The sequence below is a fragment of the Lathyrus oleraceus genome, chromosome 3, assembly GCF_024323335.1.
Source record: "Lathyrus oleraceus cultivar Zhongwan6 chromosome 3, CAAS_Psat_ZW6_1.0, whole genome shotgun sequence".
Lineage (NCBI taxonomy): Eukaryota > Viridiplantae > Streptophyta > Magnoliopsida > Fabales > Fabaceae > Lathyrus > Lathyrus oleraceus.
In genome coordinates, this window is record NC_066581.1 from 353,473,294 (window position 1) to 353,497,441 (window position 24,148).

At 34.9% G+C, this 24,148-nt stretch overlaps 1 protein-coding gene across 2 annotated transcripts; it reads left to right on the forward strand.

Moving 5' to 3' along the window:
- Window positions 1–1,401: 1,401 nt before the first annotated feature.
- Window positions 1,402–6,493, forward strand: LOC127127632 (kinesin-like protein KIN-10B). Of its 2 annotated transcripts, XM_051056890.1 has the most exons (13): window positions 1,406–1,773; window positions 1,881–2,049; window positions 2,966–3,356; window positions 3,438–3,643; window positions 4,091–4,410; window positions 4,491–4,557; window positions 4,754–4,823; window positions 5,199–5,416; window positions 5,497–5,543; window positions 5,648–5,669; window positions 5,880–5,942; window positions 6,037–6,075; window positions 6,165–6,493. In XM_051056890.1, the coding sequence occupies exons 1-13, from the start codon at window positions 1,547–1,549 to the stop codon at window positions 6,234–6,236; spliced, it is 1,911 nt and encodes a 636-aa protein (XP_050912847.1). In that variant the 5' UTR covers window positions 1,406–1,546; the 3' UTR covers window positions 6,237–6,493. The 2 variants fall into 2 exon arrangements, with proteins under 2 accessions (XP_050912846.1, XP_050912847.1); XM_051056889.1 differs by having other exon boundaries at window positions 1,402–1,773; window positions 2,966–3,643; window positions 4,494–4,557.
- Window positions 6,494–24,148: the final 17,655 nt, after the last annotated feature.

The following is a 24,148-nucleotide window of genomic DNA, read 5'->3' on the forward strand; positions in this document are numbered from 1 at the left end:
TCCTTTAGGTTATGACTCCATCAATTTTCCTTTTGTCTATAGTTTTTATGTGATTGAACTAATACATAACTAATATATTTGGTGTCAGGTGTACAGGCAATCCGACATTCCAATGAAACTAATTACAATTGTTATTCCCAAAATTTAAATTTCAAAGTGGTACAATAAACAAAAAGTTATCAGTTCAATAAGCATCGACCCATCACCCATTTTGCATGATAAGAATTTGATAGATATTGCTTGTTGCCTAACATTTGAAGCACATGATAAGCCAACTAATTTAAGCGAAGAACAATCTTATATTTTGTTTGGTTTTCAAAGTAAATAGTATGGTTGTGGGGTCTATTCAGATATTCTCATGTGTCTTGGAAAAGATTTGGTCACATTTGATTTAGATAACTTGTTGCTAGTTTTTAGTAGGGAGAGATTTATTGATATGAGAAGTAATATATCATAGGGATTGCATGATATTAGTCGTATTGAATTGAAAGCTAAATTTAAGCAGCCCTTTGGTTTGCACTTGAACATAAAAAATTATGGTTATCGTTGGATATTTAAGGAGGATTTGGAACAATTAAACTCACACATGATGTACAATGGAAATTTGGAACAACGAGTAAGATTCTGGATTAATTAATAGACCAGGAAGACTTGTTGCATGAGGAAGTAACCTGTACAAAAAGTCAGCAAAACAGAAAAATCAATTTAATTCAAAAGCAATGGAGCAACAACATGTTCTGTTCTTATCATTAGCAACATGTTCTCTACAATATCTTTGTAGTTTACTTGGTGCGTGGACACAAGAAGAGCTAGACTAAACAGAGAAAGAAAAAACAAATTATGAACATTAGAACAAGTTATGAACAAGAAAATGCATATGGTTCCATATCGGTTTGTTCATAAATGAAACGAGTGTTTATAAACCTCATTCATATTTGATTTAATGTCATCTTATATATTAGAGTGAGGCTAAAAAAGAATGGACTATAGGTCAAAAGTTTTTTTTTATAAATTTTAATTAATTAATTTCTAAAATAAATAAATTAAAATTATTAATTTATTCTATAAAATAATATTAAATAATAAATTAATCAGTCATTAAAAATAAAATTTTCATCATAATCATCAGTATCATATATATACAAAAGTGAAAGGTACCACAAAAATTCAAAAATAATCAAAATTAAAAGATCATAATCGTTGATTAGAGGATTAATAATTTGAAATGTTGAAATTAGAAGTATCAAAATGCATTTAATCCTAAAAAAGTTAAAACACTAATTTTGTGCTTGAAAGATCTATTAAGATCTCTCATATTAGCTAGAGCCATTCTATAGGCTTAAATCAATTATCTACCAAACACATTGAACCTTTTCATAAATTGGTGGGTCCTAACATACATATTCATATTCATAAAGTGCATTTAAATTCAAACCAAAGCCAACGGTCAATTACTTTCAAAAACCTCTCCCACTCTTCACTCTCTTCTCTTCAATCCCCACAATTCTCGAAAACCTGTCTTAAAAATCCAATTTTTCTTCTATCAATGGCCGCGTCTTCTCTTTGCTACCCATCCAACGATCCAAAAACCCCCAACAAACCCTCAAACAACCCCATTTCAGCTTCCAAGGTTAGGGTCATAGTTAGGGTTAGACCCTTTCTTCCTCATGAATTCACATCAAGCAGCAACCGAGTTTCTTGCATTTCACTTTTGGATCAAGATTCTCAATCTCAAGATGAAGTAGCAGTTTATCTCAAAGACCCATACACCAGGTTCCAAAAAGTTCATTTCCCCCCTTTTTTTTGTGAAATTACGATTAGCAGATTTTCGGATTTTGATTTTTATGATTTTTTTGGTTTGTTTCCTTGTTTGATCTTAGTCGGAATGAGTGTTATCAATTGGACTCTTACTTTGATCAAGAAGACGACAATGTTGCTCAGATTTTCGAAACAGAAGTAAGCCCCATGATGCCTCATATCTTCAATGGATGCAATGCGACTGTGTTTGCTTATGGGGCTACTGGAAGTGGAAAGACATATACTATGCAGGTGAGAGTGTGTGATCTTCATTCTACATTTTTGTGTGATTAATTTTTTTTGTAAAATACAGTTTTCTGTTAATTAAGTTATAGCGAGTAGTATCAGTTATGTTGTTATGTGATGGATCAGAAAAGTGAATGAGTGCACCATTAGATTTCTCAAATTTGTAGTATATGGTTGCAAACAAGGTTTTGAATAACGGTCACGTTGCAGTCGCATGAAGGCTTTCGTGATTTCAGTCGGTACAAGTGTTGTGACACTGAATGCGGTAACCACAATTTGTTCTTCATCACAAAATCGGTAAATAATGGTATTGGTATCGGCACCTTCCGATACCATTTTGTTGCGGCCGTTTTCGCAGTAATGGACTGTTTTTTAAAACCTTGGTTGTAAATGTAAGTATAGAGTTTAGAGGGTGGTGAGGAATAGTATTATTTTTCATGTTTAACAATTATAATTTTCTGTATACGGCAAATTTTAAGAGAAATTTGGTGGTAAACGACCCATTTTTGCAGTTAGTATATGTCATATGAAGGGGAACTATGGTATCATTCATAAATTGAATCTTATCTAGTGCAAAATAATGCTTGGATCCTTTGTCTATGCACTATTCGGTTCTGCGCAATTGGTAGCAGGATTTACAAAATACAGACTTTTATGGTAGCAGGATTTACAAAATACAAACTTTTATGGTATTAGTGCCAATGCTAAATGAAGAGAGCATGTGTCACAAGACGATTTTTATGGAATTGAGAAGGAGTAATAATTTATCTAGTATATTTCTTAATTGCTATTGCAAGGGATGCTATCGCAAGGTGCTGGAACAACTTCAATACATGTAGCTTTTAAAGCATAGTCTTGTATATTAGTAGTTTCTTACCTGTATGTGTTGTGTAGTTGAAGTAACTGATGTTTGGTGTTGCAGGGAACTGAAGAACATCCTGGCTTGATACATCTAGCAATGTCAAATATCATTTATATTTGTCAAAACACTGGAAGCACAGCACATCTATCATACTATGAGGTCTACATGGACCGATGTTACGATCTCTTAGAACTAAAAGCAACTGAGATTTCAGTTTTGGACGACCAAGATGGTCAAATTCATCTTAGGGGACTGTCTCAAGTTCCTGTACACACAATGTCTGAATTTCTAGATGTTTTTGCCAGTGGTGTTCAAAGGCGCAAAGTTGCACATACATGCCTCAATGATGTATCCAGTAGGAGTCATGGAGTGCTTGTGATATCTGTAGTATCTACTCCTGATGAGACAGGAAGAACTGTATGTGGAAAGCTGAATCTCATCGACTTGGCAGGTTACCATCCACTCAATTGGGATAATGGATTTGATTTATTGCAAGCAACCGAAAGTGGTAATTTGTTTAAGGTTGATGCAGGTAATGAAGATAACAGAAGGAGCTGCAGTGAAGGGATACGTCTTCAAGAGAGTGCTAAGATAAATCAGTCCTTGTTTGCGCTCTCGAACGTGATATACGCGTTGAACAACGACCAAACAAGAATACCCTATAGAGAAAGCAAATTGACCCGTATATTACAAGACTCTCTAGGCGGAACGAGTCGTGCGCTGATGGTTGCTTGCCTGGTAAACTATACATTTTATAGTTCTTTTCTCCTCATTTCATGCTGGCTTAACTGAATAGCAAGAAAGAGCCTGAGAGGGTGATTAATAAGTTGCAGATGACTTGTTAAACCATTAAAGTTGCCTGAGTTGCATCTTAGTTTGATTCACCTATTAATCATGATAAGTGTTGAGACTTTTGTTATTCTACCCGCATTCAACTAGACATCTGAAATGTGAACATATGTGGTTGGAATAAAAAATATCCAGATCCAATAACAGATCTAAGATATAATCTGATTTCATATCTTAGAATATGAAATTTAGTCTTAATTCAGTCTCATTAAACCAACTTATAAGACAATGACTGATTAAACCGCAAAAGCATTACTTATGTAATATCTCTAGCCAATATGAGACTCACATTAATTAGGTTCAGTTTTTAATTATAGGCTTTTTGTTAAATTTCAGAATCCAGGAGAATACCAAGAATCTGTTAATACTGTTGGTTTGGCTGCTCGATCAAGGCATGTCTCTAATTTTGTACCTTCAGCTCATAAACTTGAGACGCCAAAAGCTAATGTGGACATGGAAGCCAAATTGAGATCTTGGCTAGAATCAAAAGGCAAGGCAAAGACCTCACAACAAAGAGTTGGGCCATTTAAATCTCCAATTTTGAAAAAAACTCCAAGTTCCATCATGACATCTGCTAAGAAGTCAGTTACTTTCTGTACTTCAGTAAAGGTGGAAAGAACTTACATCAACCAAGATGCTCCAAATACTACTGAAAGGTAACAAGTGGTCCTACTTCTATTCTAGCATATTAGAACTCATTGGCTTTCTGTAACTGATGTTTGTCTTATTGTGTAAGCAGGACCTTTGCCGAGACTTTTAGAAATTTGATAGATGATGAAGCTGCTTTTGATTCTTTCAAGGAGGTTAGTGAGTGTCACAAGTGAAGTACATGTACTAACAAGTTCACTAATAACAAGTACTATGCCACTAATATTGAAAAGGACATGCATTATCAAAAGTACACACAGAAACAGTTCTTGTCCTCATGAATATTAATTTTTTTATGAATTGTAAATAGTTGCATTTTTCTTTAATATATTAATATTTAGTGCTATGCAGAACAATCATAGGAGAGAGATTGAGCATGAGGTCAATAAGTCTGCGTTGGAGACGTATCGAAATCTACCCGGTATGTCACTACTTTGTGTGATTCTTGTATTTACATTTATTCGATATTATGATACAAATGGACACTTTGCAGTTGAAATATCATATTGCATTCACCGTAGCCAATCCGAACAGTTGGGTAAATTAAAAATCAAATTACTCATATTTCAATTGCCTTCTTTAACATTTGATGTACTGAGCTTAAATATAAATTATCCAATCATCATCCAACCGTTTCTATTTACTGATTGCGGTGTAGTTCTGTTATTGTAGACAATTTGATCCCAATATGACAAGGAAGCTCTAGATATTTTGCATGATGCATTGATTACTACATCGGTAGCAGGAGAATTATAATTGAACCGCGCTTTGCTAAAGCTCGTGTTTTTGTATGCAGTTGAGCCATTAAGCAAAGGGGTGAACTCGCAAATTACAAATGTGAGTAAAGGTGCAGTACTACAAAGTCCATCAAGAGAAGCCCTCATCCCTATCAACATCGATGCTAACTCCACTTTGACACAAACGCCTTTTTCTGCAACCTGCTCCACTAACAATGAATTGCAGCAAAATGGAACTCCACTTGACAAATTCAGTGCACGAAGTTCTGCAATGAAGGTACAGATAGTTGTTTTAACTGCATTAACCAAATAGATTTTGTGAATCTCATTTCTCACATATCAATTTTTAATATGCAGAACTGTCTAGTTCAAGAATACGTTGATTTGTTAAATAATGCAAGCAGGTAAAGCAAACACTCGCCCTATATTTTTTGCATAATTTCTAAAGCATACTTAGTGAAACCGTCTTTTAAAGTGCCTTAACACACTGTTTAATTCTTAAATGCAGAGAGGAACTACTAGAGCTAAAGGTACATATGCAGGGTTGTCACATAAGTGTCCATTATCAGTAGTCTATTTATCCGACAGTTTTCCTTTATACACTATTACTGCACCGTTCTTTAGGGTCTGTTCTGGTTTGAGAAACAGTGAAAGTACAGCTAGTTTTCTCAAATCAAAATGTGACAACATTTCTTCATTTTCTAATATTCGGCGGGGGTTCAATCATTTTATTCCTTCAGGGCATAGGAGAGAAAAGGGCGGAATACATAATAGAACTCAGAGAAGAAAGTCCACTAAAATCGGTTAGTATAAAAGATTACTTCTAACTTGTAAGACAGTCGCGTTTAATTAATTCATCATGATTTTAGTGATGCTTTTGTGCGTGGTATTTTGCAGTTAAGTGACTTGGAGAAAATTGGTCTCTCTTTGAAGCAGGTATACTCAGTCACCACTAGATAAGCATAATACAAGTTTATTTCTAGAAATGTGAACAAAATTTTTTAACTTGTACTATTTTTTGGCAGGCTAAGAACCTGTTCACTAAGTCTGCCAAAAAGCTCTTTGAATATAAAGAAGAAGATTCAACAATGGATTAACTTCCATTCTAAATAGTATAACATTGTGTGTGTGATTTTCATTTTCATGGCCTTTAAGCTAAGATCTAAGTGTAGTTCCTTAATGTGCGATTTGTAGCATTGTTGCCACTAGCAACATATTTCAGCTTGTTGTATGTTAGTATATTAGAATAACAAGTGCTTATTTCAGCTTGTTGTGTATTATTATTGTAAGCAGACAAGACAGCACCAAAATATTTTACCCCGCATTAACAATAAAGTGTGATTCTTTCTTTCAATATATAATGTCAATTATTTCCAGTAGGCACTTTCTCTTTCATGACATATTCACAATATAATTACAATTACTATCCGTCTTTGAGAGCGTGTAAGGTAAATTATTGCTAGAAATAGTAATCGAATTATTTTCACTGGGCACCCTCATCAATTATTAATAATAAGTAAGATAAAATCCCGCAAAATGGATCCTGACATGGAAATGGACAATTATTCATGAAAATAAGCGAATGTTGCCACGAGTACGTAAATAGATAGATACGTATGGGGATCAACTTACTATTTTTTTTTAAATGACATCAATACGTCAAACTTAGTAACATGATACTTTTGATAACAAAATTCACCGTTTGATTGAAAACAATTATCATATAAATTACACCTATAAAATTTCACGTCAATAAAAAATTATTTGATATGTTAAAGAGAATGATAAAAATTAATGGTTTTCATGAAATTTGGTAAGACGTTAGTTTCTATGTATCTCGTTGACATGTCAAATGTTTTTCGATTGATATTGAATTTTATAGATATAATTTATATGATAATAGCTTTCAATCAAACGATAGATTTTGTTATACGAATATGCGGTAAAGAGTTATCTAAGGTGACATATTATTATGTTATATATAATTTATCAATTTTGTTAAATTCATCACTAAACTTGTTCGTATTTTATTATAAATATTTTTTTATTTCTTAACTCAATAATATCATATATTTTTTTTTTAATATTATTAAAAATTTAAAATGACATGATAAATTACAAATGCTATACTAATTTTTTATTAGAAAAGTAACTAAACAAGTATGAATACTTAATTACCTATAGAATATGAGTACGTGTACAAAAATTGATGTCCACACAGATGTGGATTCAAGTACGAAGATTTTTTTAAAACCACGGATATAAGGACAAATATTATAAGATCATGTCCAAACTATGCCCGTTATCATCCCTATCAACCGCATATGGCCTACAATTTATCACGGTTAAATCATACTTAAATAAGGCCTCATGAAAAAATTGTCATTGTTAAAATGTGGTTAAACAAGACCTCTAATTATTTTGTCATGGTAGAACCATGACTAACTTACATAACACTTTGAATAACTTAAGACGGCTCAATATTAATTATTGAAGTTACTCTCTCATAACCGGTACATACATAATAAAAAAAATTGTTAAAAAAATAAATATTATTTTTACCTTTTAATGTCTAATTAATATTAATATACCATTCTTTAAAAATATATTTTCTATTTATGAAGGTGAAAAATAAATCAATAATTTATAATAAAAGTTTAGTAACAAATCGAGAATGGACTAACATAACATTGAAAACCTTACCTTACTCTCATTTTATAAAAGATTGACCTCTCAAATTATTGTTAATAAAATATTAATTTAAAAGTTTACAAAAACAATAAAAAAGTGTAAAAAATAATTGAGGGGGTTGTATTGAATCAGATTCTAGCATAGTAATTTATCTAATTCGTTAATCTCAAGATTTTTTTAAATATTTTTTTTAGATTTTTCTCACCGTTAGTTGTTTGACTACCCTCTAATTGATTTACTCTCCTCACAACATGGTTCTCAAATCTTCTTCCTATATGTCCAAATCACATAAGTCTATTTTTCACCATTTTTTTCACTATAAGTGTTGCCAAAACACTCTTTAGCATTGACATTTCTAATCTTATCATGTCTAATCTTATCACAAATCCGACACAACATCTTCATCTCTGCTACAATTACTTTATTCTTGTGTTTATTCTTAATTGCCCTATATATTTTCTCTCGTATAACATCACAAGTCTTAACCATTTAAGATAAAAAATTCCTTCAGCTTGAGCTTTGCTTTTGTGTCACATAACAATCCTAAAGCCATCCTCCATTTCAGTTATCCAACTTGAACTCGTTCATTCTCTCCACCATTTTGTGTTGGAACAAGATTTGTTCATGCCCTTAAAAAGTTTTGATGATAATAAAGTATTTAAAGAACAATAGGGTTTACTAATGGTTGTTCTAGTGTGTAGGATCAAAAGACATTAACCTTGATATAAATCAAATTAATCACTTAGAAGAATCATTAAAGAGAAGCAAAGTTGGTTTATATCTAAAGGATCAGTACCAAGCCTGCAGGATCTGAAGTCAAATTACATCAAGGTTTCAAAGCCTATCAAAAGACTCAGTTCCAAAAAGAAGTGATTCAGATTCTGATTGATAAGAATTTGTGAGTTGTTCATCAGTATTTGAAGGCTTCAGTCTTGGTCTCGATCCAACCTCTAATGATAACTCAGTTTCTAAAATACTGAAGAGCATATGATACGTAGATTGTATCAAAGCAGTCTTGTTTATCAAAGCCCCATAATTATGGGCAAAGTCTACTAAGGTTTTGTTTTGCAAGACTCAAGAAATAAAGATGCGATATCTTCAGTCTGCTCTACCCGTTGGTAGATATCTAGTACCTTGAAAGGTATTGAGAGAGTTGCTATTATTCAATGGACAACGCTTCATACCAGATGCTAATCTCCAACGACTCTCTTGACATACTTCTTCAACAAGCTTGCTCATCATGTTCAAACTCTCCAACAAATATTTTCCTAGTCCTTTAAAAGAAAGTTCAAGGATATGAAGAAGATAAGGAATCAAGCTGATCATCATAGATTCGTTGACTTTGGTTGAAAACTCTGAATATGCTAAAGATTCAGATATTGTGGAAGTCTTTAAATAAGTTGTCAAGAGAAACATACAACACAAGAAGGATCTAGTACAAGCAAGAACACTTATGTATATCTGTTAACTTGTACAATAGAGTCTTAGGATTTCTTACCATTGTTAATCTTAGAAATCTTAAAGACATTAGGATATGTGTTGTAACTATCCACCACTTATAAGAGTATCAAGTGCATTTGTAACTACTATTCTAAACTGCTGATTAGAATATGTAAGAAGTCTTTTTCTGAGTGCTTAAGCAAAGAAGTCTCTTGTTGGGTGCTTGAGCAAATAAGTATCTTTCTGGATAAATTGAGAAATGAAGTCTCATGCTTGTGGGCATAGCAGGAAGTCTATTTCTAAATAGATTGAGCAGTAAGTCTTGAACGGGTAGTTTAGACAAGGAAATATCTTTCTTTAGGGGTTGAGCTAAACTCTCTTTCTGTGGGATTGAGCAGGAAGTCCTGAACGGGGAGTTCAGGTAAGGAATTCTCTTACTTGAGGGCTTGAGCGAAAGTCTCTTTCTAGTTTGATTGGCAAAATTGTAATTTGAGTGATTATAGTGAAAATCTCTTGTGTTTTAAGGGGGTTAGAATACTCTTGGTTTAAGAGGAACTATGGTGTATTGTGTGTCTCTTTATTTACTTATGCATTTATATTCCATTATGCAACAAATTCTGAAGTCAAACTTTGATCTGATTCAGACTCTTACTTTTATCAAAATCTGAGCTTGACATCTCAGGTTTTGAACATGTTTAAGAAAAATAAGTAAATTTCCCCATACACAATTTAAACCCCATTCTTGTGTATAGTTTTATCACCTTCAATTGGTATAAGAGCACGATTGTGCTTATTTCACTTAATAGTGAAACATAAAAGATCCAGTGAGAAAAAGCTATTCAATCAGTGGTTCAACTTTCTTTGAAGTTTCTTCCATTAGTTACAAAATGGAAACTACAAAAGGTAAATAAAGTTGAGCTGAAGAGAATCAAGAAACTTGTTTCTACTCTAAGTCACTTATTTTGTGAGTATGAAAGAATTTTTAATCTTTAATACTGACTCGTGAGACAAGTGTGCTTGTTGAATAAATAAGAAACCTTTTCTGCTTTAAGTCATTTGCTTTATGAGTATGAAATGATTTCTTAATCCTAAAGACAAAGTTCTGGGGTAAACATGATTGTTGCAAGAATCAAGGTTTAATGTTGATCTGCTTGTTTAAAAGGAAGACTGGTCAGATTTCTAGATCCTCAAAAGACAGAAAAACTAGAAGAAGCTTTTGTTTGAGAAAATTCTAATAGGGATTCTGATGATGAGGAAATGGCCTTTATTTTCAAGAGATTTCAATAACTTACCAAGATAAAAAAAGAGACCCTATGGTATAAGCTCTAACTTCAAAGATTTCTATTACAAAAATAGAGAAGATGATGATAAAATCTGCTACAACTGCAACAAGCATGATCACTTCTGAAATGATTGTCCTAATCTACAACAGGATAAGTCATTTAAGAGAATCCTTCTAAAATAAAGTTTAAAGAGCAATTTCAAGAAAGGTCCCATGGCAACATGGGATGAACTTGATGATGAAGAAGATTCAGACAGAGAAGCTGAAGAAGCCAACCTTGCATTGATGGCTCTTACACTTTCTGATTCAAAATCTAGGTCAGGATCTGGCTCTGAATCTGATGAGGAAGATGAGGTATATTCTAACCTATCTTGTTCTGATCTTATTCATAATTTCATTAGCCATTTTCAAGATTAGGCAAGGCACATGAAGGCTGTTAAGAAACAACTTGAGTTTCTTAAAGAATAATTGAAATCTTCTAAAGAAACTATTGAGACATCAGAAAGAAATCTAGATGTTGCTTGATCAGGATATGGCTCTCCAAGATTTCTTAACAATATATCTTAACATAACTAAGCTTGCATCCATGATCTATGGAGTAAGCAAGAGCAAAGGATATGTTATGGGTGTCCATGAAAAATGTGTGCTTTTCAAAACCTTGAAATGGAAGAAACTCTCAGAACCATCTTCTTCAAATCATGCTGATAAAAGGCTTATGACTAATTTGTGTTTGATGCTGAAGGGATCAAAGTTATGAACCCATCAGAGTCAATAACAAAGAAGTCAAAGGTTCTGATAGAACTAGAGACCTCATGGTCAAAAGTTCTCTAGAAGACAGAACCTGCAATCTCAAAGTTAGTGGTTTTGATGAAACCAGACACTATGATCCAAAATTCAAAAGGTCAAGGTCATTTAGAACCTAAGACCTTCATGTCAAAGGTTGAAATTAAACTAACACCTAAGACTTCTGGATCTAAGCTTCTGAAATGTTCAGAACCTAATGTCAAAGCTTATCCAAGACGTAATTTCTATAAAAAGAAAGTCTGGAATAAGGCTAGACATTAATTTAAGGCAATGACACATATTAGAAAAGGCCTAGAGCAACAAACACAAAAGTACACATAAGATTATGGGCACCAAAATATGAACTTGTGTTTGCACATATGCTAAAAGGAAAAGTTAATGCATTTGTCCTAATGTCTGGATAATAGATGACTACATCCTACAACAAGAGGAAGTCATATGTCCTAATCCTAACTCTGAAAGAGGAAGGAAAGTTGAAGTCTGGAGAAAAGCAGAATAAGAGTACTATGATTACTAGTACTACTCCAAGACCGTGTTGAACAAGGACCAGGTTCAACAATAAGAGTGTTTAAGATTGATTCATATCAGTAAGAACATTTCTGGAACCAAAATCCTTCTTTTTATCTATACATCTTTTATGAATGAGATATTATTTACTTTAGTTTATGTATCTATCTCTTTGATGCATAACTATCCTAGATAATATGTTTGAATAAGAATTTTCAGAACAAGTGGAAAATATTCTTTTATATCCTTGTTTTTATTCTTTATCTTGAACCAAGTATTGTGGGCTCAAATTTTTTGATCGGAAAAGTGATGTTGTTCAAGTCAACTCTCTAATGAATTGTTTTGCTTGTTTTACCCTTTGTATTTTCTTATCTAAGAAAGGGTTTCTGATCTTATTTTTTAAAAAACAACATGATTCTGAATATGGAGTATCAAAGACTAATGCTAATAAGAAATAGCTTCATCAAAGTTATGAACAAACTCTGATGACATGTGGCCTCTGAAAAACATCAGGCCCCGAGACTCAAAAAAAGAATAAGGATTACTTGTAACTTTTTTATAAAAATTCACGTGTCTGAAAATTTCTATGCTAGCTGTGAAGCTATTTGGGCAGAATCTATAGAGTAATAATGCTTTACTCCTTGGATTCTCTGTAGCCTCTCTCTCTCTTGTCATTTCTTACTTTCTCTTTGTACTTGTTTATCTTGATTGTTAGTTTTACAAAAGATTTATGTGATTTGTCTTTTCAAAATCTAGTTGTCTTAAATCTTTTTCTCTCTCAGTGTTTCCCTTTAATTCTGTATTTAAACTGATCCCCCTCAGTCTAAGTTTTTAATTCTGGATTTACAACCTGTCTTTCAAACCTGGTTGACACATTTGTGCAACCCTTCCCTGGTTTTCAAATGCTCATATCTCTCACTATTGTCCTAACATGAGATGACCTCTAGCTCAAACCTTTGCATGAAAACCCAACTGAAGAGCATCAATGAAAGGCTAGTTCTTCTTGAAGAATTGGGAGTCTCTCATTGTGATCTTCTGCTTCTCCTTCACTCAGGCGTATGAGTGAAACTTCATTAAGTAATCTTCAACCTCTTGAAGGTAACACTGCTTCTCCTTGAGAGAAAGTGATTCTTCATTCCTTCTAAATGAATTATTGATGAACTCATCTCTCTGCAAGGAACAATTGTAAATATGTATGGGGTTTCATTTAATCTCGTGATAAAGAGTTGCTGATAAATATTATATTGTTTCGTAAGGACAACTCAACTCCCTCTTCCTTCACTCAAGCTTTGGCAGTCTTCATAACCTGCCTTAGTTTTTCTTTTTTTCTTTCTTTCCCTCGAGTCAAAGTCTTTCCAGATCCTGTAATAATTGTATCTCTTAAGATCCAATGCTTCGTGCAAGCTATTGCATAGAAAGAGTACTTTTTTTTCAAGACTATATATTCTTGTTTCAATTATTCCTTTGTAATTTTTTCTTTTTTTACTTAAGACTTGTATGTTTATATTCTTAGGTAAATTTGATGTATTCTTTCTTAACCTCTGATTGTATAACCAAAGCAATATATGTAGTTAATTGGATATATCAAATGAATTGAATGAAAAATAAATGTCAAGTTAAGAGTGTTGTGTTTTTCTTTATGAATTCTCAACTTCTTAAATTAGTTTGCAATAAAGGAATTAATCATGACTAAAAAATGGTATATAATTAAAAAGGGAAAAATAACTTCATTGAACTAAATGAATGATAACAAAAATATGTTATAACATTAACTCTAATCATCCCTAAGTCTCCAAGTGTAGAAAATTTCCCCCCGATCTAAATCCAACTCCTTTTCCTCACCTGAATTGAAATGAAACACTTCTCTTAATCTTCTTCTCCTCTTAGACTTCTTCTTCTTTCTACTAATATTCTTCTATGAATTCAGTACCTGAGGAAGAAAGGTTGAAGGAATGACTTCAGAAGGTCTGACCTTCTGATCAAAAGTTGTTTCAGAGACGAGAGGAGCCTCTGAAACAATGGGAGTAGTTGATTGTTCATAAGTTCTATTCATCTTGAATCATATGTATGATGAGTGAATATGGATTTGTGATTTGGCCTAAACATTTTCTTTTATAACAAAAATTTCAGAAGACCAAAGACTTTGTATGTTTAATTTTTTGATCTTTGAAATTCTAAATCAATCACTTATTAAGCATGTCATACTAGATCATAATTACCCCTTGAAAACTGAATCATATGTATGAAGAGACTGAAGTATCAAAACTTGAACAAAGCAGTTTCTGCCAAAACAACTTCTTATTTATAAGCTTTATGTTATTTACATTTTTGAGTAATTTATCTTATTAAGCTTAAATGACTGATTTTAATTAAACAAAGACAAGCACTTAAAGGAAAGCTTACAAAACTTACCTTAATGAACTGTCAGACTAAAGGAAGAGCTTATAAACCTCAATCTAAGGCCTGTCAAACTCAGTGAGAGCTTACAAACCTTAGACCTTGATGCTAGAATTTATTGATTAAAATTATAGGATTCAATTAACATAGATAAAGAGTTAATGGGAGATTACAAACCTCATTTTAATGGACTTCCAGACTTAAGGGGGACTTACAAACCTCACCTTAATGGACTATTTAACTTAGGGGGAACCTACAAACCTCAAACTCTAATGTTAGACGGTGTTAATTAAATCATCAACTATTGTTCTTGTTGGTTCTATGTGTTGGCAGCAATTTTGGTAAAAAAAAGAGTGTTCACAAGATGTTATGTGTGATGTCTTAAACATAAGATATCCTATGTACCTGTTGGAGTTTAAATGAAAGACATGTTCATGCAGGATTGTTTCAGAATGTCATACACAAGGTCATGGCATCTGATATATGTGTACCTGCTGCAGTTTAAATGAAAGACATGTTCATGTAGGATTGTTTCAAGATGTCATACACAAGGTCATGGCATCTGATATGGTTATACCTGCTGGAAGTTATAAAAGGAATTATGGAATTATACAGGATTTTTCCAGGATGTCAGACCCGATGTCATGACATCCTGTACACAGAACATTTAGTATGAATGTCTGGTGTTTTGTGATTGCACAATTAATGGCAATCTATGTATGATTGAAGATCTGATTTGCAGGCACATTCAATCATGGATTACAACCTGATTTACTTATTTTCCAAAGAGATCTAACCAGCTGTCATAAGAAGATTTGATTGGAAAATAGATTTAGGGTTTTCAAGATGTCCAAGCCCAGCTGAAAGCTTCTATAAAAAGGGACTTAGAAAACCTGTTTTACAACATAACCAATACTGAGCGAAATATAGAGAGAGAGCTAGGGTTTGTGTCTGTTTAGTCGTGAGACTTGTAAGCCATTCAAGTCATCTTTTGATGATTGAATTGGACTGATTTATGGTTGTAATTTGTCACTCTAAAGCTGTTAAGCAAGAGTGTGTGTCTACTTGATCAAAGCTGTGAAGCAAGATCAAGTGTGTGTCTTCTTGATCAAAGTTGTGAAGTAAGATCAAGAATGTGTCTTCTTGATTGAAACTGTGAAGTAAAATCAATAGTGTGTTATTGAAAAGTGTTTTCTTTTCTCAAGGGATTGTTGTTTAAGATCACAGGTGTGATTGTAGGGAAGTGAGTGGGTTCTCATATCTAAGAGTGCTTAGGTAGAAATTGCACGAGTAGAGATTAGGTGAGAAAGAATGTAACTTGTTGAAGTGTACGGAGAGTCTTTGAACTGATTCTATTTTAGTGATTTTCCTTCCTGGCTTGGTAGCCCCCAGATGTAGGTGAGTTGGACCGAACTGGGTTAACAATTGCTTGTGTATCTTACATTACTATTCTCTATCTTTATTCTGTTTGCATTACTCGGATATTAGTGTCGTGACATTACCTTCGACATCTCATATCTGATACAATAATTTCAATTGGTATCAGAGCAGGCATCCTGCTCTGGTTCTGGGTGAGATCCAGGGACAACACCTTCTGGTACAATGGAGAGAGATAGAGGATTTGTTCACAGGCCACCAATTCTGGATGGTTCTAACTACGACTATTGGAAACCTCGAATGGTAGCCTTTCTAAAATCTCTTGATAACAAGGCTTGGAAGGCTGTGTTGATAGGCTGGGTGCACCTTGTAGTTACTAAAGAAGGAGAAGCTACTGCTGAGAAAAAGCCTGAAGATCAATGGTCCAAGGAGGAGGATGACCTAGCCCTTGGAAATTCTAAAGCATTGAATGCCATCTTCAATGGAGTAGACAAGAACATCTTCGGATTAGTAAACAACTGTGAAGTAGCTAAAGATGCTTGGGACATTCTCAAAACCACTCATGAAGGCACCTCTAGAGTGAAAATGTCTAGACTACAACTGCTCACCACCAAGTTTGAAAACTTAAGGATGAAAGAAGATGAAAATATTCATGAATTTTACATGAGTATCCTTGAAATTGCCAATGCCTCTGGAGCTTTGGGAGAGAAGATGTCAGATGAAAAGTTAGTAAGAAAAATACTCAGATCACTCCCCAAGAGATTTGCTATGAAAGTAACAGCCATAGAAGAATCTCAAGACATCTCAAATATGAGAGTTGATGAGCTAATTGGATCCCTCCAAACATTTGAGATGGGAATATGTGATGGAGCTGAAAAGAAAGCCAAGAGCATAGCATTCATGTCAAACACTAAAAAGGAATATGAGGAAGGTGGTCAAGATATTAATGAAGATCTGGTGAATGAGATATCAATGCTGGGAAGACAGTTCAACATACTGATGAAAAAGGTAGATGTGAGAGCAAAGGGCAATGTCAAGAACATCGCATCTGACATCAGTAAATCCAACAGCTTTGGTAGGAAAACAAAGTCTGAAGAAAAGCCCAAAGAAGTTCAGTGCTATGAGTGTAATGGGTATGGTCATATTAAAACTGAATGTGAGACGTACCTCAAGAAACAAAAGAGGAGTTTTGTTGCCTCTTGGTCTGATGGAAGTGAAACAAAAGAAACTACAAACCATGTGACTGCTTTGACAGGAAGATGTGGGTCTGAGGAAGAGTCAATTAATGATGAAACAACCTTTGAAGAGCTGGCCACTACCTACAAAGAGTTGTGCCACAAAAGTGCAGGAGTGTGCAGACAAGTTGAAAGCCAGAAGAAAGTGATAACTCAGCTGGAAAATGAAAAGGAAGAGTATGTTGAAACCATCTCAAAATTGAAGACTGAAGCTGTATTCTTGAATTCCAAACTAGATGAGATGACTAAGTATGTAAGAATGCTTAACAATGGATCTGCCATCTTAGACAAGATTCTCCAGACTGGCCAAATAACAGGAAACAAATCCGGCATTGGATTCAAGGCTGAGTGCAGTTACACTGGTTGCAAACCAAAATCCAAACCTGAGTGCAGCCATGTTAAAAGCAAACCTGAGATGTCACAACAGCAGAAAGGGAAACATCAAAGATGGAGATGCCAATATTGTGGAAAATTTGGCCACCTGAAGCCCTTCTGCTATAAGCTATATGGTTATCCTGGCCCTGTTCAGTCTCAATATCAATCAAGATCCAAGCATCACATGACTGTCAACAAAAAGCAATGGGTTCCTAAGACAAAGGTTACAAGTCTAATAGCTCACACTTCCCTCAGAGTTTCAGCCAAAGAAGATTGGTATTTTGACAGTGGTTGCTCCAGACATATGATTGGGAACAAAAATCTGCTAACTGAACTTCACCCTCATGCCATGAGTTATGTTACCTTTGGTGATGGTGCAAAGGGTGAAATCAAGGGAATGGGTAGGCTGGATTACCCTGGAGTTCCTAACCTTGACGATGTCCTACTTGTTAAGGGATTAACTGCTAATCTTATAAGCATCAGTCAACTGTGTGATCAAGGTCTGAATGTAAACTTCACCAAAACTGAATGTCTGATTACTAACAAGGAAAATGAAGTAATCATGAAGGGAGTTAGGTCCAAAGACAACTTCTACATGTGGAGCTCTCAAGAAACTGGATACTCTTCAATGTGTACCTTAGCCAAAGAAGAAGAAGTGAAGATATGGCATCAAAGATTAGGCCACCTGCACCTTAAAGGTATGAAGAGGATCATATCAGTTGAAGCTGTTAGAGGAATTCCCAACTTAAAGATTAATGAGGGAAAATCTATGGAGAATGTCAGATTGGAAAACAAACAAGGATGTCACACCAGAAGCTCAGACATGACACCACTACCAAAGTCTTGGAACTCCTTCATATGGACTTGATGGGACCCATGCAAGTAGAAAGCCTTGGTGGGAAGAAGTATGCATATGTGGTGGTGGATGATTTCTCCAGATACACCTGGATCAATTTTATAAGAGAAAAATCTGATGAATTTGAAGTCTTTAAGGAGCTTTGTCTGAAACTTCAAAGAGAAAAAGAAAGTCCTGTTATCAAAATTAGAAGTGATCATGGGAAGGAGTTTGAGAACAACAAATTTGCTGAATTCTTCTCTTCAGAAGGAATTCATCATGAGTTCTCATCTCCCATCACTCCCCAGCAAAAGGGTGTGGTGGAACGAAAAAATAGGACTCTTCAAGAATTAGCCAGAGCTATGATTCATGCTAAGAAATTGCCCTACCATTTTTGGGCTGAAGCCATGAACACAGCCTGCTATGTTCACAATAGAGTGACATTAAAGAAAGGTACTCCCATAACCCTATATGAAGTCTGGAAAGGAAGAAAACCTACAGCAAAATACTTCCATGTATTTGGTAGCAAATGCTATATCTTAGTTGATCATGAGCAAAGAAGGAAGATGGATCCTAAAAGTGATGAGGGAATATTTCTGGGCTATTCAACAAACAGTAGAGCTTATAGGGTCTTTAATTCTAGAACTAATGTATTGATGGAATCCATTAATGTTGTGGGGGATGACCAACAGACTGATGTCACAGACGATGTCGAGACATCTCTGAATGATTCTCCAGCTGACTTATCAGACAAAAATAAGGAAGGAGAACCTCCTAAAGCTGAACCTGAAGATGACAAAATCAACAAGGGACCCTCTATCAGAATTCAGAAGGATCATCCCAAAGATCTTGTCATAGGAGATCCAGATAAAGGAGTCACTACTAGATCAAGGGAAGTGATCTCACATGGCTGTTTTGTGTCAAAGATTGAACCCAGAAATGTCAAGGAAACCTTGACTGATGAGTTCTGGATCAATGTCATGCAAGAGGAGTTAGGCCAATTCAAGAGGAATGAAGTATGGGAATTGGTTCCTAGACCTGAAGGAGTAAATGTCATAGGTACAAAGTGGGTATATAAGAATAAATCTGATGAACAAGGGGTTGTTACTAAAAACAAAGCTAGATTAGTAGCTCAAGGATATACTCAAGTTGAAGGAGTAGACTTTGATGAAACATTTGCTCCTGTAGCTCGCCTTGAGTCCATTAGATTATTGCTTGGAGTGACATGTATTCTGAAATTCAAACTGTTTCAAATGGATGTAAAAAGCGCCTTCCTGAATGGCTACTTAAATGAAGAAGTATATGTTGAACAACCTAAAGGATTCACAGATCCAAATCTTCCACAACATGTGTACAGATTGAAGAAAGTCCTTTATGGGTTGAAGCAAGCTCCCAGGGCTTGGTATGAGAGACTCACAGTGTTCCTCACTGACAATGGATACAGGAAATGAGGTATTGACAAAACTCTGTTTGTGAAGAATGAAGGAGGGAAGCTCATGGTGGCACAAATATATGTAGATGACATTGTATTTGGTGGGATGTCAGAACAGATGGTTGAACATTTTGTTAGACAAATGCAATCTGAGTTTGAGATGAGCCTTGTTGGAGAGCTTACCTACTTTCTTGGGCTACAAGTCAAACAGATGGAAGACTCTATCTTTCTATCTCAAAGCAAGTATGCCAAGAACACTGTGAAGAAGTTTGGCATGGAAAATGCAAGCCATAAAAGGACACCTGCTCCTACTCATGTGAAAATCTCCAAAGATGAAAATGGTGTTAGTGTAGATCAGAGTCTATACAGAAGCATGATAGGTAGTCTGCTATATCTCACAACAAGCAGACCTGACATTGCATTTGCTGTAGGTGTTTGTGCTAGGTATCAAGCTGAACCAAAAGTCAGTCACATAAACCAAGTAAAGAGAATACTGAAATATGTCAATGACACCAGTGACTATAGGATGTTGTATACTCATGGATCTGGATCCATGTTGACTGGTTACTGTGATGATGATTGGGCTGGAAGTGATGATGATAGGAAAAGCACATCTGGAGGATGCTTCTTTTTGGGGAACAATCTGATTTCATGGTTCAGCAAGAAACAAAACTGTGTATCTCTATCCATTGTTGAAGCTGAATACATAGCAACTGAGAGTAGCTGTTCTCAATTGGTCTGGATGAAGCAAATGTTGTCTGAATACAATGTCACACAAGAAGTCATGACATTATACTCTGATAACCTAAGTGCTATAAATATTTCCAAAAATCCTATTCAACATAGCAGGACAAAGCACATTGATATTCATCATCACTTTATTAGAGAACTTGTAGAAGAAAAGATCATAACTCTGGAGCATGTTACTACTGAAAAGCAATTAGCAGACATTTTCACTAAAGCTTTGGATACCAATCAATTTGAATGTTTAAGGGGGAAGTTGGGGATTTGTGTTCATGAGAACCTATAGCAAGCAAAGGAGTTTGTGTTTGTTTATCCCAAAGGATATTTATGATTGGGTGAAGTATGCTGTGGCGAAGACTGGTCTAGTGTGGCTGAAGATGTGTTGCTGATATTTGGATGCTGAAGTTTTTACGGTTTCTTGTGGCAGTCCTCATTGATGCCTGTTTGTAATATTTGGGGCTCTTAGTGAGTTCCATGGATTTGTTCATTATCTCAGCTATCACAGCTGTGTATGATGAGGGTTTGTATCTCCTGAACAATTATGTTTTAACATTTTTAATGTTATAACATATGTGTTGATATTCTCTGCTAGGCTAATTGACATTTATTTTGTCTAATTGGTCACCTTTGGTCAATTTTGACTAAAAAGGGGGAGAAGTGTTTATATGGAGCTGGAGCTGTGAGGAGATGTATGTGGCTGGACAGATGGACAACTATTGTTAAACAAAATGCTGTTTTGTTTACAGATGTCAAAGGGGATGTCTGATATGGTGGAGCACAGGTGGTGATGTTGAAACAGATGTCAGAATGACATTCTGATTGTTACAGGTGCTATGGTTACAGGTGTTGTTATTTTCATGGAGATGAATGCACAGATTTAGGGGGAGAAGTAGTACCCTTGTGCATTTGTGTGTCTTACTAGTTGCATCCATAACTAGTAATTCTGTTTTTGTTGCACAGAGTTAGGGGGAGGAGAAACACCCTTGTGCATGTGTGATTTACTAGTATCTATATCTAGTAATTGTGTTTGCTTCTGCTGCTGCTTAAACTGTTGTTTAACTGCTGATAGTTTTCTTGTGAACAAAAAGGATAGATATATGTTTTAGCCAAAATTTGCCAAAGGGGGAGTTTGTTGGTTCTATGTGTTGGCAACAATTTTGGTAAAACAAAGAGTGTTCACAAGATGTTATGTGTGATGTCTTAAACATAAGATATCCTATGTACCTGCTGGAGTTTAAATGAAAGACATGTTCATGCAGGATTGTTTCAGAATGTCATACACAAGGTTATGGCATCTGATATATGTGTACCTGCTGGAGTTTAAATGAAAGACATGTTCATGCAGGATTGTTTCAAGATGTCATACACAAGGTCATGGCATCTGATATGGTTATACCTGCTGGAAGTTATAAAAAGAATTATGGAATTATGCAGGATTTTTCCAGGATGTCAGACCCGATGTCATGACATCCTGTACACAGAACATTCAATATGAATGTCTGGTGTTTTGTGATTGCACAATTAATGGCAATCTATGTATGATTGAAGATCTGATTTGCAGGCGCATTCAATCATGGATTACAACCTGATTTACTTATTTTCCAAAGAGATCTAACCAGCTGTCATAAGAAGATTTGATTGGAAAATAGATTTAGGGTTTTCAAGATGTCCAAGCCCAGCTGAAAGCTTCTATAAAAAGGGACTTAGAAAACCTGTTTTACAACACAACCAATACTGAGCGAAATATAGAGAGAGAGAGAGCTAGGGTTTATGTCTGTTTAGTCGTGAGACTTGTAAGCCATTCAAGTCATCTTTTGATGATTGAATTGGACTAATTTGTGGTTGTAATTTGTCACTATAAAGCTGTTAAGCAAGAGTGTGTGTTTACTTGATCAAAGTTGTGAAGCAAGATCAAGTGTGTGTCTTCTTGATCAAAGCTGTGAAGTAAGATCAAGAGTGTATCTTCTTGATTGAAACTGTGAAGTAAAATCAAGAGTGTGTTATTTAAAAGTGTTTTCTTTTCTCAAGGGATTATTGTTTAAGATCACAGGTGTGATTGTAGGGAAGTGAATGGGTTCTCATATCTAAGAGTTCTTAGAGAGAAATTGCACGAGTAGAGATTAGGTGAGAAAGACTGTAACTCGTTGAAGTGTACGGAGAGTCTTTGAACTGATTCTATTTTAGTGAATTTCCTTCCTGGCTTGGTAGCCCCCAGATGTAGGTGAGTTGGACCGAACTGGGTTAACAATTGCTTGTGTATCTTGCATTACTATTCTCTATCTTTATTCTATTTGCATTACTCAGATATTAGTGTCGTGACATTACCTTCGATATCTCATATCTGATACCAGAATTTCAGTTCTTAAATACATTTGTTTGTCATCATCAAAAAGGGGGAGATTGTTGGAATAAGATTTGTTCATGCCCTTAAAAGGTTTTGATGATAAAAAAGTATTTAAATAACAACAGGGTTTACTAATGGTTGTTCGAGTGTGCAAGATCAAAAGACATTAACCTTGATATAAATCAAGTTAATCACTTAGAAGAATTATTAAAGAGTAGAATAATGGGTATGTATATAAAGGATCAGAACCAAGCCTGCAGGATCTGAAGTCAAATTACATTAAGGTTTTAAAGCCTATTAAAAGACTCAGTTCCACAAAGAAGTGATTTAAACTCTAATCGACCAAAATCTGTAAGTTGTTCATCAGCATCTGAAGGCTTCAGACTTTGGTCTCGATCCATCCTCTAATGACAACTCAGCTTCTAAAAGACTGAAGAGCATCTGATCCGTATAGTGTACCAAAGCAGTCTTGCCTTATCAAAGCCCTAGAATTCTGGACAAAATCTACTAGGGTTTCGTTTTGCAAGGCTCAAGAAATAAAGATGTGGTATCTTCAGTCTGCTTTACCCGTTGGTATATATCTAGTACCTTAAAAGGTACTAAGAGTGTTGCTATTATTCAATGGACAAAGCTTCATACCCGATGTCAATCTCCAACGACTCTCTTGGCATACTTCTTCAACAAGCCTGTTCATTATGTTTAAACTCTCCAACAACTATTTTTCTAGTCCTTTAAAAGAAAGTTCAAGGATATGAAGAAGATGTGGAAGATAATTGATAAAGCTGATCATCATAGGTTCATTTCCTTTGGTTGAAAACTCTGAATATGCTAAAGATTCAAATACTATGGAAGTCGTTGAATAAGTTATCAATAGAACCATACAACACAAAGAGGATCTAATACAAGAAAGAACACTTCCGTATATTTGTTAACTTATAAAATAGAGTCTTAATATTTCTTACCATTTTTAATCTTATAAATCTTAATGACATTAGGATTTGTGTTGTAACTATGCACCACAGATAAGAGTATCAAGTGCATTTGTAATTACTATTCTAAACTGCTGATTAGAATATGTAAGAAGTCTCTTACTGAGTGCTTGATCAAAGAAGACTCTTGTTGGGTGCTTGAGAAAAGAAGTCTCTTTTTGGACAGATTGAGCAATGAAGTCTCATGCTTGCAGGCAGAGCATGAAGTCTTTTTCTGGATAGATTGAGCAGCAAGTCCTGAACGGGTAGTTCAGGCAAGGAAGTCTCTTGCTTGAGGGCTTTAACAAAAGTCTCTTTCCGTGGGATTGACCAGGAAGTCTTGAACGGGGAGTTCAGGCAAGGAAGTCTCTTGCTTGGGGGCTTGAGCGGAAGTATTTTTCTAGTTTGATTGAGAAATTTGTAATCTGAGTGATTATAGTAGAAATCTCTTGTGTTGCAAGGGGACTGGACTAATCTCGGTTTGAGAGGAACCAGGATGTATTGTGCATCTCTTTATTTACTTATGAATTCATATTCTGCTGTGCAACAAACTCTGAAGTCAGACTCTGATCTGATTC

Excerpts from the sequence above, each read along its gene's own strand:
- LOC127127632 (XM_051056889.1), top strand. The coding sequence starts at position 1,547 with ATGGCCGCGTCTTCTCTTTGCTACCCATCCAACGATCCAAAAACCCCC. Across the intron at positions 1,774-1,880 it reads CTCAAAGACCCATACACCAG|TCGGAATGAGTGTTATCAAT; the intron begins GTTCCAAAAAGT and ends GTTTGATCTTAG. Across the intron at positions 4,558-4,753 it reads CTTTTGATTCTTTCAAGGAG|AACAATCATAGGAGAGAGAT; the intron begins GTTAGTGAGTGT and ends AGTGCTATGCAG.